Below are 14,982 nucleotides of genomic sequence, written 5' to 3' on the forward strand. Positions count from 1 at the left end.
CACGTTCCTCGAGGGTCTGCTGCGGGCTCACGTGGGAGCAGCTACCACACAGGGCTTCCGATGGCACAGGGGTGGGGGGCTTCGGGGTCTGGGCTGCAGGGGCCCCGAGTGAGGTCTGAGCTGCGCCCCCCATGGGTGCCCATGCTGGCCGCAGGGACACACCACGTGTGGACCTGGGAGAGTCCCCGTCCCTGGCCGCCGGGACACAGGCTCCTCCGCTGCCTCCGCACCTTCAGAATGCAGGGGCCCATGAGAGCAGCTGTCATTTGTCACAGTGTGTGAGGAACCGTCGTACACGGAAGTTTAGACAGAGGCTTGGTGGCCACCCGGGCGCCCGGGACAAGAAACGGGTGGGTGACTGGGGTGTCCTCGGTGTCTGCACTTTTGTGTTTACAAAAATGGCATGTTTTTGGTCAAAATTTCTAACCATACAAAGAGATACTAGGAAAGGGAAAGATTCTCCAAAATCCTACCCTAGAGATGACCCGGACACCCTTTGTGGTCACTGTCTGCAGACAGCATATCAGGACCACCTAAGCCCCCCGTGACTCAGGTCAATCGACCTTGACCCCTGTGTTCCGGCAGGACTGGCTCCCCCCACCCGACAACAGCACTGTTGCTGGGGGGTGCAGGGAGGGGGCTGCTGGGGCCCAGGCCGCCAACGCCACTTCCAAAACGCACCCACCCAGCTCCCTGAACGCTGGGCTCGAGCCCTTGGTCCTCGTTCCCGCTCCCAGAGTGACATGTACAGCTCCTGCTGCCACCTTCCCGTGTAAGTGTCATTTGTCACACTGTGTGATGAACCGTCGTACACGGAAGCACAGACAGCAGCTTGGTGGCCCCCCGGGCGCCTGGGGTGAGAAACGGCCTTCGGTCCAGAGCTGACGCTCCTGCGCAGGCCCGGCCCCCTGCACCCACCCCCGCCGACTGCCCACGCCCCCTATCCGCGGATGGCCCCCCAGCCTCACAGTCGACTTTCACAGAAAGGAATCCGCTCTGGGAACTTGCAGTGATGGGCTCCCCGGCCTGTCGGGGCTTTGCCCGTTTCTATTGGATCGTCATCTGCTCCTGACCTGTGAGCGCGTCACATGTTCTGAGTACCAGATCTTTTAACTCGTAAGCCCTGCAAGTACCTCCCTGAGCGGCTCGTCTTTTCATTCTGTTCACGGGGTCACATGAGGGACAGGAGCTCTTCAGTGCGGTCAACGCGTCACGCTTGCTCGCGGTGGACGCTGTTTGGTCTTGTTTTAACTTTCTTCCCTCCCCTTGAGTCGCAGTGACCCTCTGTTATCGGCCAGCAGAGCCCTCCCGGGGCAGCACAGCTCTGCAAAGCCCATCCCTGATGGCTGACCTGCCACCAGGTAGCATCGAGGCCCGGGAGCTGGGCCCTGTGGCAGCTGCCCCGCCCCGCAGGCAGGCGCTGCGTCCAGCAGACTCCACCGCCACCGTCGCCGCCTGGGGGCTGTTCTGATCCTGTCCCACAGGGTTTCCACAGACCACAGGCCCAGCTTGCCTGCCCACACGTGGAGGCACACACGTGGACACTCAGAAACACGGGGCACACGGACGCACACACGTGCACACGCATGCACTCGCGCGCATGTCCTCAAGGCCGGGCGTGACCGTGGCTTTGCCACATCTCCCCCCCCAGGACACGGCACAAAGGCAGGTAAACGTCAGCCGAGACCCCTCCAGAGCCCACGGGACCTACCATCACATCGTGGATGTCATCTGTTTTCCTCAAAGCCACTTCTTGACTTTCTTTGCCTTCAGCATGTTTGTTTTCTGCAAACACAACACACAGGAGATGTCAGTGCATCATGGCCGGAAGGCGTGACCACAGCCGGGCCCACGACAGGGCCCAGTGCGGAGCAGGTGCCCCCGTGGGTCCCGAAAGGAGCAGGGTCGAGTCAGGCTCGGGTGTCCACCGCGTGGCACCCCCGCCAGGGGCCGTGCCAGGGTCGGGGACCCGGGACGTGGGCAGGGCTGTGAGCTGGGTCTCAAGCACCGTGTGGGACAGGGCCCAGCACAGACCCTGGAGCCAAGAGGATGAAGACTTTGTGCCGAGCAGGGGGCAGGCACAGGTGGGGTCAGGGAGGACCCGTGACCAGGGGCTGGGTGCAGCGGGCACTGCTGGGGGCCAAGCATGGGGCAGAGGAGGGACAGTCAGGGCCAGGCCGCTAAAGGACGATGAACACCATCCAGACACAGGAGGAGGTCTGGGCATGGACGGTGGGACACCAAGAAGTGACCAGTACCAGGGTTTGAAAGGGCTCGCCAGTGCCCGGACGCCTGGGGCGGGGGCCGGGAGGTGACTCCTTCCCCAAGGGCGAGGCCACAGCACAGGACCCGCAGAATCGACTCACGTCTGGGTCCTCGTGACATACACACAAACCTCTCACACCGAAACACAAGACACCTCCAATACTCTACCTGGCGCTCCTTCCCCTTCGTCTTTGACACTCGGAACGACCTTGGGCAGAAAGTGGAACCTCTTCTCCACCCAGCCCTTCCTCCGCAGGGAGGCCCGGATCACCGGGGAGTGTCCGTAGATGGAGAAGATCTTCTTTTCCTTGAATTGCAAGAGTGTATTTGAAATTAAAGAATTGAAAACGAGTTAATTTTGTCTCCGCAAGAGGAGTCTACTCTCAGGATGACACAGGCTGCACCGGCGGGAAGACACCTGTGTTCTGCTCCGAGAAAATCCCCCAGGAGCGTTGGGACGGCCGACGGGTTGGGGCCGGGCAGCCCCGGGCAGCCCCCGGGCAGGCCCACTCCGCCGTGTGTGTGCCTGCTGCCCCAAACGTGGAGGCCAGGAGGCACAGCACAGCCAGGACCTCCATGCTTCCTGAGGCTCAGACTCCAGCTCAGGGCAGCTCCAGGTCTGAAAGGTGGGATGCAGGACAGGGCCCGAGGGCCTGTGCTCTGCGGCTTTCTTTTCTCTGCAAAGGTGACCGCCCCTCATGCCTGGGGTGGGGGAGCTGCTCGAGGTTTGAGAGGAGAGGGGGAACAAATGCCCACCAATGGCTGGAGGGGCAGTGCGAACTGCCCAGGGCCAGCACCAGGGGAGCTGGGGGCTCTGCCCATCACTGTGGGAATGAGGCCAGCTGCCAGGGGCCAGGCAGGGAGTTGGTAGCTTGCATCCTCTGCCTTCCCAGATGAGGGACAGAGGGCAGGAGAGTGATGGTCATGCTGGAGCCCCAGGGCCCATGCTGCTGAGGACATAGCCTGGACACATCCGTTGGACGGGGTCAGAGGGCAGCAGCTGCAGGGCAGGGTCAGGGAACAGGGGTATGGTCAGCAGTGAGCTTAGGGCCTCATGAGCTTAGGGCCTCATTAGCTTGTGAGAGCAAGAGGGGAGGCCAGGGCAGCAGGGGGAGGCGGCTCAAACTCACTAGGGTCCCTAATAAGACTCTGAATTTGAAAGACAGATTATCCTGGGTGGGCCTGACCTAATCAGGTGTGCTGCTTAAAAGAGGGTCCAGGATTCTCTCAAGTCAGAGATTGAAAACAGCAGAGACTGTCTCTCTCCACTGCTGGCTTTGAAGAAGGTGCCACAAGGAAATTAATTCTGCCAACAAGCTGAGGAAGCTTGGAAGCAGGTCCTTCCCCTGTTGAGCCTTCAGATGAGACCCCATCTGGCTGATGCTTCATTTCACCCTTGACAGACACTGAGCAGAGGACCCAGCCTGGACCCCTGACCCACAGGAGATAATACGTGGTGTGTTTAAGCGGCTAAATTCATGGTGATTTGTCAAGCAGCATTGGTAGCTAACACAGGTCCCAGCGGGAAGACTGGGAACACATGCCAAGAACGTGTGGGCTTGTGGCCAGACGCTGAGAACTCAAGTCCCAGCGCCCACATGAAAGACCTCCAAGCCCCCTTCTAATCAGAACCTCAGTCCAAAGCCTGGCCTCACCCTCGACAGGGCCGTGCACCACGACAGGGGCCACTGTGAGGAGAGGCGGGCAGGGAGTATGACAACAGCAGGAATGTCAGTGCCCTGCAGCTCCAGCAAGACCTCCCAGCTGTGTCCAATCCTCTCCTTAACTGGAGTCGAACTGAATGACTTCAGAAAATCTGATTAACTTTAATAAGTCAGCACAGTACAATACATAAGGGAACTACAAAAGGACAAAAAAGAGTACAAGATTTCTAACATAAGAGAGGGAAAATGGAATAATAAAAAGTAATCAGTCCACAAGGAGGCATGAAAGGAGAGGAAAACTGAACAGACAGTGCAAGCCAGATGAATGCAACATGATGGGAATATACCAGTGTTTAATATAGATAAATACACAAAAGGCTCCAGTTAAAAGGTAAGGAGTGCCAGACTATATCTTTTTTTAATCTAAATCTATGTTGTTTACAGGAGAAAATCAGAAGCACAACCCTACAGATAGATAAAAAATAAAAGGATCTATATATGAGACAGAATAGCCTCTGGGACAAAGAAACATCACTAAAGTAAAGAAAATCATCCCATAATTTAAAGCAAACGTTCAATTCACCAGAAAGATACATTTGCACCCATTAAGATGGCTATAAATTATATAGAGCAAAAACTGGCAGAAACACAAGGTAGACAAATCCCCAATTACAACAGGATATTTAACATGCTTCTCCCAGTAAATTAGAGAACACAGAGAAAAAAATTTCAATAAGGCTAGAAGACTTCAACAACGCAAATAACAACCTCTACCCTGATGGCTGCGAATATAGCACTCTACATCAACTTTTATATAAATTAACAAAATGCTAGGTATAAAGCAGGTCTGAACACATTTCAATGGAATAACATTGTACCCATTACATCCTCAACCACAGGCAATCAAACTAGAAATCAATATCAAAATAACTAGAAAAAGAGCCACCAGTTCAGAAATTAAGAACCATAGTTTTAAGTAACACACAGTCAATGAAAAGCAATAATATGAATTATAAAATACTTTGAACTGAATCTCATCAAAAACACTACAAAATGAAATCTTTTGAAATGCAGCTAAAGCAGTACTTAGTGGGATGTTTGTAGCCCTGAATGTTTATATGTTTTAAGGTCTCAGAAGAAAATCTGAAGATTAAATTCTACTTATATGAAGTCCCAGAAAGGACAGTGGTAGGAAGCACAAAGGGCACATCCGTGGTTGCCAGGATTTGGGAATAACTAGGGCGGGAGGCAGCTTCCAAGGGGGCAGAGGTGCTGTCATGTCTGCAGGGGTTCATGCTGATTACACACGTCACCTGTGCTGTGCTTCTCTCTCCAGGTACATCCAGCCCATCACAGCCTGAGCTGTGCACTTATGATCTGTACACTCGCATGTGTGTGCTGTGCTTCAGAAGAAAGTTAAGGGAATGAGCACATTTCCACATGTTAATGTGTGTTGGCTTTGTCAGTGCTTCCCCACTGTCCCGGCCTGAGCAACGCAAACGCGTGATAAGGACAGAGGATCACATTCTCAGAGTGGTAGCCGTGGAGCCACCTGCCCCCATTTGAAGAACGCTTGTCCTTCTTTATCTCCCCCAAATTCTCCCATTCTGCTGAAAGGTAGGCCTCCCCCTTGAGGAAGTGGGTGGGTATGCCAGCTGCCCCACTCGAGCCCCAGAGTTCCTCTCCTGGGCACAAACCCCTCTCACATGCAAGTGTCCTCACCGTGTCACCCGGGAGCCTGGGGCGGGGGGAGTGGATGGGAGGGGGTCTGTGAGGCACTGGGAGTCTGTCCCTTGTCTGGGATGTGTGTCCACAGCTGCAGTCACACGACTGCGTGGCTGCAGGAGAGATTTTTACCGTGTATGTGTCTGCGTTTTTTGAATTTTGAAAGCATTACCTATTTCAAAAGTACAGCTGAAACATAAAGTAACTGGCAGAAGCCTCCACGCGGGGGCCAGGACTGCGGGGCCGCCTCCCATGGGCGGGGGGGCGTCAGAGGCACGAACTCACTCTCCAAATTCCAAAACAAATTTCTGTTCTTAAAAGTACCCCTCCCCCCGAGCCCCAAAGAGCATTTACCTTGATTGCCTTGTCCGTTAATTGTCTTGCTATTTTGTATTTGTCTAATTTGGGGGAAGAAATCAAGTCTTGGGAAATTCCTCGTTTTAATTCTACAAAAGAGAAACAGACATCAAGGCAAAGGGAAGAGCGAACAAGTGACATTCGGACTCAGGAGACACCAGCCTAATCCCCACGTCCAGCCCCCCACAGCACTCGGCCAGCCCTCAGCCTCTGCCTGGGCCAGCCTTCCGGCCACCAGCCCCTCTGGGGTCCTCTCTGGACCCTGACCAGCAGACTCCCATCAGCACACAGCAAGCGTAGCAGCGTCCACATAGACGTTACAATGAAACCCCTCATCCCTGCACCTGCCCACTCCCTCCTCCACCTCTCGTCTCTCCTCTCTCCACAGCGCGTCTCCTGGCTCCACCACAGACAAGCTCGGACCGAGGTCACACGTGCACAGGCCAATCCCGTGGTCACTCCCCGCGTCCAGGTCTCTGCCAGCACTGGACACTCAGCCGGCCAGTCCCTGCTCCCCTGAGCCCCACTGTCCCTCCCTCACTGCCACCCCTTCTCTCTCCCCATGCCCTAACTGTGGCCAGGCCCAGGCCTGGACCGCAGACATCTGTGCTTCACCTCCCCGTCCACCCTGGGCCATCTCATCCCAGATGGTGGCTTGAATTCCACGGGGCAGATGCTCCTGCAATGTACACACCCCGGCAGACCATCCGACCTCCCGACGCCTCCTGGACCCATGGTCCCTGGACGTCCAAAGAGCATCCCAGGTGGGCAGGCAGGCAGTGACACCCTGGCCACCCACCCACCTGCTCCACCTGCAGCTCCCTCCACCCCGTGGACCCCAGAGACCCACACCCTCGGAGCCAACTGATTCAGGCAAGGGAGAGCACCGAGGCCCTGAGCGGGGGTGGGGCTGCAGCAGCGGCCTGTCCACATGGAGAGGGGAGCCCTAGCCCCACCTGGGGACACACGGTAACTGGACGTGGGTCACAGGCGCAAGTGTGAAAGCGTGCACAGGAGCCGGGAGGGGCTCTCAGAGCCTCGGGCTAGGCAGCAAGTCCGAGATGCTCCACAAAAGCACTGACCATCGAAGCTAAAATGGGCAAATCAGACTTTATCAAAATTGAAATGTTCTTCTCGGCTAAGAAAACGAGAAGGCAAACCCTAGACTCGGGGAAAAAAAATACAATACATTCAACTGACAAAGCAGACACCAAGGTGCATCTGAGGGCTTCCACATGTGGGGAGTTCTGGACAGTCAGTTACAAACCAGAGCAGGGCTGGCAGGACCACCAGGAGGACACAGTAGCCTCAGCTGCAGATAGGCACAGGCACTGCCCTCGGTCACTGACACAACCACAAAGGTCAGTGAGGGTGAGGATTGAATGTGACTGTCCACCCCTCACCTCACACGCACACAGAACACCTCGCTCAGTGGCCGCCATCCTGCCCATTCCAGGACACAGGGAACATTTATTAAAATTGACCACGGAGATATTCTTAACCAATTTCAAAGGGACAGTAGCCACATAGATCATGTCTCCTGATCACAGAGCCGTGAAGTCAGGGAGTTTAATCAGAAGACAAAGTAACAACAGGAGATTAACACACATTTCACAAACGTGCTTCTGAATAACGCGCGTCAAAGAGGAGATCGGGATAAAGAGTAATGCATGTTTCTTAACTAAATGAGAGTTAAAATACCAAGTATCGAATCCTGTAGCTAGGTTCTGTTTATAAAGCGATTTTTAGCTGCAGATGCAAATAGTGGAAAATAATAAAGGCTAAGGACAGTCAGTGAAGCGTCCATCTCAGATATTAGAAAGATCACCTCAAAGTCAAACCCAAAGAAATCACCAGAAAACTACCAGCAAATTCAAACCCAAACAAATCATCAGTACCAGATATTACCAGAGGAGATATTAATAAAATGTTTTTTGGGGGACTTGCCTGGTGGCACAGTGGTTAAGAATCTGCCTGCCAGCACAGGGGACACGGGTTCGATCTCTGGTCCGGGAAGATCCCACATGCTGTGAAGCAACTAAGCCCGTGCGCCAAAACTACTGAGCCTGTGTGCCACAACTACTGAGCCTGCACCTAGAGCTTGTGCTCCACAACAAGAGAAGCCACTGCAATGAGAAGCCCGTGCACCGCAACGAAGAGTAGCCCCCGCTCTCTGCAACTAGAGGAAGCCTGTGTGCAGCAATGAAGACCCCACACAGCCAAAATTAAAAATAAATAATTTTTTTAAGAAAACCCACAAATGTACTATAGAGAAAATTAGCAAAACCAAAAGTTGGATCTTTGAAACATTTTTTTTCAAATTGATAAACCTCTAAATAGACTGACCACAACACTATAAGACTAGAAATCAACTACAAGAAAAAAAACTGCAAAAAACACAAACAGGTGGAGGGTAAACAATATGCTACTAAACAACCAATGAGTGACTGAAGAAATCAAAGAGGAAATTAAAACATATCTGGAGACAAATAAAAATGGAAACACAACAATCCAAACTCTGTCAGACATAATAGCAAAAGCAGTTCTAAGATGGAAGTTGTAGCGATACAAGCCTACCTCAGGACACAGGAAAAATCTCAAATAAACAACCTAATCTCACACCTAAAGCAACTAGAAAAAGGAGAACAAACAACCTAATCTTACACCTAAAGCAACTAGAAAAAGAAGAACAAACCCAAAGTTAGTAGAAGGAAAGAAATCATAAAGATCAGAGCAGAAATAAATGAAATAGAGACTAAAAAAAACAATGGAAAAGATCAATGAAACTAAAAGCTGGTTCTTTGAAAAGGTAAACAAAATTGATAAATCTTTAGCTACACTCATCAAGAAGAAAAGGAAGAGGGCCCAAATCAATAAAATCTGAAATGAAAAAGGAGAAGTTACAACCCACACCACAGAAATATAAAGGATCATAAGAGACTACTGCAAGCAACTCTACGCCAATACAGTGGACAACCTAGAAGAAATGGACAAATTCTTAGAAAGGTACACTCTCCCAAGACTGAACCAGGAAGAAACAGAAAATATGAACAGACCAATTACCAGTATTGAAATTGAATTAGTAGTTTTAAAACTCCCAACCAGCAAAAGTCCAGGATCAGATGGCAGCACAGGTAAATTCTACCAAACATTTAGAGAAGAGTTAACACCTATCCTTCTGAAACTATTCCAAAAAACTGCAAAGGAAGAAACACTTACAAACTCATTCTATGAGACCACTATCACCCTGATACCAAAACCAGACAAAGATATCACAAAAAAAGAAAATTATAGGCCAATATCACTGCTGAACATAGATGCAATTATCCTCAACAAAATACCAGAAAACTGAATCCAACAATACATTAAAAGGATCATACACCATGACACCATGATCAAGTGGGATTTATCCCAGGGATGCAAGGATTTTTCAATATCTACAAATCAGTCAACATGATACACCACATTAACAAACTGAAGAATAAAAACCACATGGTCATCTCAATAGATGAAGGAAAGGCTTTTGACAAAATTCAACATCATTTATGATGAAAACTCCCCAGAAAGCAGGCTTAGAGGGAACCTACCTCAACATAATAAAGTCCATATATGACAAACCCACAGCTAACATCATACTCAGTGGTGAAAAGCATTACCTCTAAGATCAGGAACAAGACAAGGATGCCCACTCTCACCACTTTTATTCAACATAATTTTGGAAGTCCTAGCCACAGCAATCAGAGAAGAGAAAGAAATAAAAGGAACCGAATTGGAAAGGAAGAAGTAAAACTGTCACTGTTTGCAGACAACATGATACTACACATAGACAATCCTAAACATGCCACCAGAAAACTACTAGAGCTCATCAGTGAATTCAGTACAAAGTTGTAGGATACAAAATTAATATACAGAAATCTGTTGCATTTCTATATACTAACAACAAAAGATCAGAAAGAGAAATTAAGAAAACAATCCCATTTATCATTGCATTGAAAAGAATAAAATACCTAGGGATAAACCTACCTAAGAGGCAAAAAAACCTGTAGTCCAAAAACTATAAGATGCTGATGAAAGAAATTGAAGATGACACAAACAGATGAAAAGATATACCGTGTTCTTGGATTGGAAGAATCAATATATTAAAATGACCGCACTAGCCAAAGCAACATATAGATTCAATTCAATCCCTACCAAATTACCAATGGCATTTTTCACAAAACTAGAACAAATAATTTTTAAATTTGTATGGAAACACAAAAGACCCTGAATAGCCAAAACAATCTTGAGAAAGAAGAATGGAGCTGGCGGTACACACGCCCTGACTTCAGACTATACTACAAAGCTACAGTAATCAGAACAGTATGGTACTGGCACAAAAACAGAAATATAGATCAATAGATAGAGAGCCCAGAAATAAACCCATGTACTTATGGTCAATTAATCTATGAGGCAAGGACATACAATGGAGAAAAGACAGCCTCTTCAATAAGTGGTGCTCGGAAAACTGGACAGCTACAGGTAAAAGAATGAAATTAGAACATTCTCTAACACCTTATACAAAAATAAACTCAAAATGGATTAAAGACCTAAATGTAAGACTGGATAAAACTCCTAGAGGAAAACATAGGGAGAACACTCTTTGACATAAATTGCAGCAATATTTTTTTGATCCATCTCCTAAAGCAATGAAAATAAAAGCAAAAATAAACAAATGGGGCCTAATTTAACTTAAAAGCTTTTGCACAGCAAAGGAAACCATAAACAAAATGAAAAGACAACCTATGGACTGGAAGAACAAATTTGCAAATGATGCAACTGACAAGGGATTAATTTCCAAAATATATAAACAGCTCAGTATCAAGCAAACAAACCCAATCAAAAAATGGGATTTAGAAGACCTAAACAGACATTTCTCCAAAGAAGACATACAAATGGCAATAGGCACATGAAAAGATGATCAATATCACTAATTACTAGAAAAATGCAAATCAAAACTACAATGAGGTATCACCTCACACCAGTCAGAATGGCCACCATCAAAAAGTCTACAAATTATAAATGCTGGAAAGGGTGTGGGGAAAGGGAACCCTCCTACACTGTTGGTGGGAATGTAAATTGGTGTAGCCACTATGGAGAACAGAATGAAGGTTGCTTAAAAAACTAAAAATAGGGTTATCATATGATCTAGCAATCCCACTCCTGGGTGTATAGCTGGAAAAGACGAAAACTCTAATTTGAAAAGATACATGCACCCCCATGTTCACAGCAGCACTATTTACAGTAGCCAAGACATGGAAGCGACCTAAATGTCCATCAACAGATGAATGAATAAAGAAGATGTGGTATACATATATATATACATATACAATGAAATATTACTCAGCCACAAAAAAGAATGAAATAATGCCATTTGCAGCAACATGGATGGACCTAGAGATTATCATATTAAGTGAAGTAAGTCAGATAGAGAAAGACAAATATCATTTGATATCACTTATATGTGGAATCTTAAAAAATGATACAAATGAACTTACTTACAAAACAGAAATAGATTCACAGATATAGAAAACAAACTTACGGTTACCAAAGGAGAAAGGTGGGAGGGGAGGAATAAATTAGGAGTTTGGGATTAACAGATACACACTACTCTCTACAAAATAAATACACAACAAGGACCTGCTGTATAGCATAGGGAATAATATCTTGTAATAACCTATAATGGAAAAGAATCTGAAAAAGCATATATATATATATATATATATAGCTGAATCACTTTGCTGTATACCTGAAATGTAAATATAAATATAAATATAGTAAATCAACTATACTTCAATAAAAAAGATATTATGAACATCCACATGTCAATAATTTGGCAATTCATATGAAATGGGCATTTTCCTTAAACGACACTGCTTATCAAAAGTGACATAAAAGAAATAGAAAATCCAGATGGGCCTATTTCTGTTAAACAAATTAACTCCATATTTAAAATGTTTCCCACAATGAAGCCAGGCCTAGATGGCATTAGAGGTCAATCTGTCCAAATATTTCAGAAGAAAAAAAAAAAACCCAAAACCCCCCATATAAACCCTTTCACTAAAGAGGAAAGTAGAAAAGCCTTTTCAACCCTTTCTTTTTTTTTCTTTTTCAAGTTTTTTTTATGAGGTCATACATTTAACACCAAAATCTGACAAGGACCTTTTTAAAAGAAAGAAATATTACAAGCCAATCTTGCTTATAAAAATAGACACAAAAATCTTAAAATATTTGTAAATCAAATCCAGTGACATATAAAACAGTACACTTGACCATGTGGTATTTGTTTTAGGGATACAAAGTTTGTTTAATATTTGAAAATCCATAATGTAATCATTTGATAGACTAAAGGAAAAAATATGCAGAAGAAAACATATGATAAAATGTAATAACTACTTGTTTTAAAACTCTCAGTAAACTAGGAATAAAGGGAACTTCCTTTAAAACTTATAGCAACAAGAATTTATAGGTGTTTAATTTATAATTTTTGTGAATGACAACTTAATTAAAAGATACTTGTACATTTTATAGGGAAAATATTAACCACTAGGGCTTAGAGAAAGGTATCCTGGTGAACCTGGATCAGTTTAGGGCCTCTGTATTATAACTATAAAATAGGTTCTAAAATGAAAATTCAATATTTTAGATAAATTTGCCAAAGAAAACTTGACAGTCAAAGAAATGTGAAAAAAAATCATGTTTAAAACATTTAAAAAAACTTATACATCATATTTCATGGTGAAACACTGAGCACTTTCCTCCTGTGTGGAAACAAAAAAAGATGTCCACTATATCATATCTATTCAACATTATACTCAAAAGTGCTAGCCCATGCAATAATGCAAGAAAAGGAAATAAGAGGTATTAAGACTGAAAAGATCTGCAGGTGATGATTGTGTATGTAATAAATTGTGTATGTAATAAATCTAATTATTTCTATTTCCAAGCCAGGAAAATGAATTCAACTGTATTTCTATACACTAGAGACAATTAGAAAATGAAACTCAAAAATACCACCTACAGCAGTATTAAGCTGGGAGTGATTCTAACAAAAGGTCTTGCACACCTGTAACTAAAAGTGGGAACCTTACTGACAAGAATGAAAGAGCTAATGTTCATGGTCAGAAGTCTGGATATTAAGATGTTAATTCTCACCCCAATTGATCTACACATTCAATGGAATCACAAAATTCCAGCAGGACTCGTGTGTGTGTGTGTGTGTGTGTGTGTGTGTGTGTGTGTGTGTGTGTGTGTGTGTTGGGGGGGGGGCTTATATTAACAATCGATTCTAAAAATGCAAAAGTCCAAGAAAACCTGAGCGCATCTTGAAGAACAAAGTCAGATAAATATTAAGACATTACGAGGCTCCTGGAATTAAAGCAGGCACTTCGGAATAAGGACGGGCAGACAGATCAACAGAACAGACGGATGCCCCCTCCCCGAGCCTGAGCTTGGCGGTCCCTTTCAGGAAACCCAGGGCGGCGGGCTCAGGACAATACTGACTAGATTCTCCTCTCCGCTCCGCTTCCGATGACGCAGACGGTTCCATTCCGGCCTCGGCCTCGGGCACCTCAGCTTTCCTCCCTTCCACTGCCTGGACCCCTGCAAGGGGGTATCAGTGCTGATAGAAGCAGGGAACTCAGAGGGGCAAGAGCAGGGCGGAGGTGGAGGGGGAAGTCTGGGGTTGGGGGGCGCAGGCTAGGGTCGGGGTGGGGGGGCCGAAGGCGGGGTCCAGAGGTGTAGGGCTGGGCAGGTCTGGAGTAGGGGGCGGTCAGGAGCTCCGAAGGAAGGGTAGGTCCGGGACTCCGCGGGGGTGGTCTAGAATCCCAGGGGCGGAGGGGCGGAGGGGCGGAGGGCGGTTGGCCCCGTGCTCACCCGGGAGGGGGCCCGTGCCCTCGCCCCGCGTCGCGCCGTCCCGCGTCCTTCGGTTGCCCGGGGTGACGGGCCCGGGCCGCGCGGCGCATTGTGCAGCAGCACCGGGGCACCGGCAGCGGGGCCCGGGGAGCGCGGCTCGGCGGCGGCCGGAGCGGGGCGTGGGGTTGCGCGGGCGCGCGGGCGGCAGGGGGCGGCGGGAGCGGCTGTGGGAGTGGCTCAGAGTGCGGCTCCGGGGACGGCTCAGAGTGCGGCTCCGGGGACGACAGCGCGCGGGGGCCGTGGGGTCCCACAGGCCGCGGTCGGGGGCATCCAGGCGGGGCCCCCGGCAGGGGCTGCAGTCCGAGGCGCGGCCACGGCCCGCGCGGGGGCCGGGGCGCCGGGGGCCGGGCATGGTGTCCGCGGGGAGGAGGGCCAGCGAGTGGCGCGCGCCCCGCCTGGGATCACGCGGTCCCGCCCTGCTCCGGGTGTCAGAGTCACACAGACCCGCCCTGGCAGTCAGAGCCCCCCAGGTCATAAAGACCCGAGGGCCACACCCGGGCCCCCGCCCCTGCGGAACCAGCCGGGCTGTCCAGGGCAGGCTGTGTCCTGGGACCCTCGGGCCTCTTTCTGGTCCACACCTCGGGCCTCCCTCTGCACCTAACATCCAATGTCCCCCAGCAGAACGCCCCCAGCCCACCAGGGAGTGTGCTCTGGTGTCCCCAGGGTCACTTGTGGGGCCTGACCCGCCGCCCCGGGGGTTCCCAGCATCGGCCAGTGTCCCAGCCCACCCAGATATCCTGCGTCTCTGGTCCAGCATCTTTGCGGAGGGAGGGGTGAGTAGGAAAGACCCGCCCACCCATCAGTGCCTTTCCTCCTGGTAACTTTCCCAAATCTACATGTCGTCTTTATTTGGTTTAAAAATCTTTATTTTGCATCTAACTACCCAAGATAACCCGAAAGTGAGGTTCTGCGCCCACTCAATGAGGGGTGGTGGGCATTCCCCTGGGTGGGCCCCAGTGCCTTTCCCGTCTCCACCAGATCCCACTGCAGACTGGCTCAGGGCAACATAAATCATGAATAA

General features: G+C 48.7%; 1 protein-coding gene across 1 annotated transcript in view; it reads right to left on the reverse strand.

Moving 5' to 3' along the window:
- The window catches only part of TTLL8 (tubulin tyrosine ligase like 8), a 41,646-nt gene extending 27,240 nt beyond the window's left edge, over positions 1–14,406 (reverse strand). The window contains exons 1-5 of the mRNA XM_049694630.1: positions 13,923–14,406; positions 13,551–13,649; positions 6,009–6,100; positions 2,434–2,572; positions 1,712–1,785 (exon numbers count right to left, since the gene is read on the reverse strand). Coding sequence (XP_049550587.1) covers positions 1,712–1,785; positions 2,434–2,572; positions 6,009–6,100; positions 13,551–13,649; positions 13,923–14,313 — 795 coding nt within the window. The 5' untranslated portion in view covers positions 14,314–14,406. The remainder of the gene's footprint in view (positions 1–1,711; positions 1,786–2,433; positions 2,573–6,008; positions 6,101–13,550; positions 13,650–13,922) is intronic.
- Positions 14,407–14,982: the final 576 nt, after the last annotated feature.

The sequence above is a fragment of the Orcinus orca genome, chromosome 11, assembly GCF_937001465.1.
Source record: "Orcinus orca chromosome 11, mOrcOrc1.1, whole genome shotgun sequence".
Taxonomy (NCBI): Eukaryota; Metazoa; Chordata; class Mammalia; order Artiodactyla; family Delphinidae; genus Orcinus; species Orcinus orca.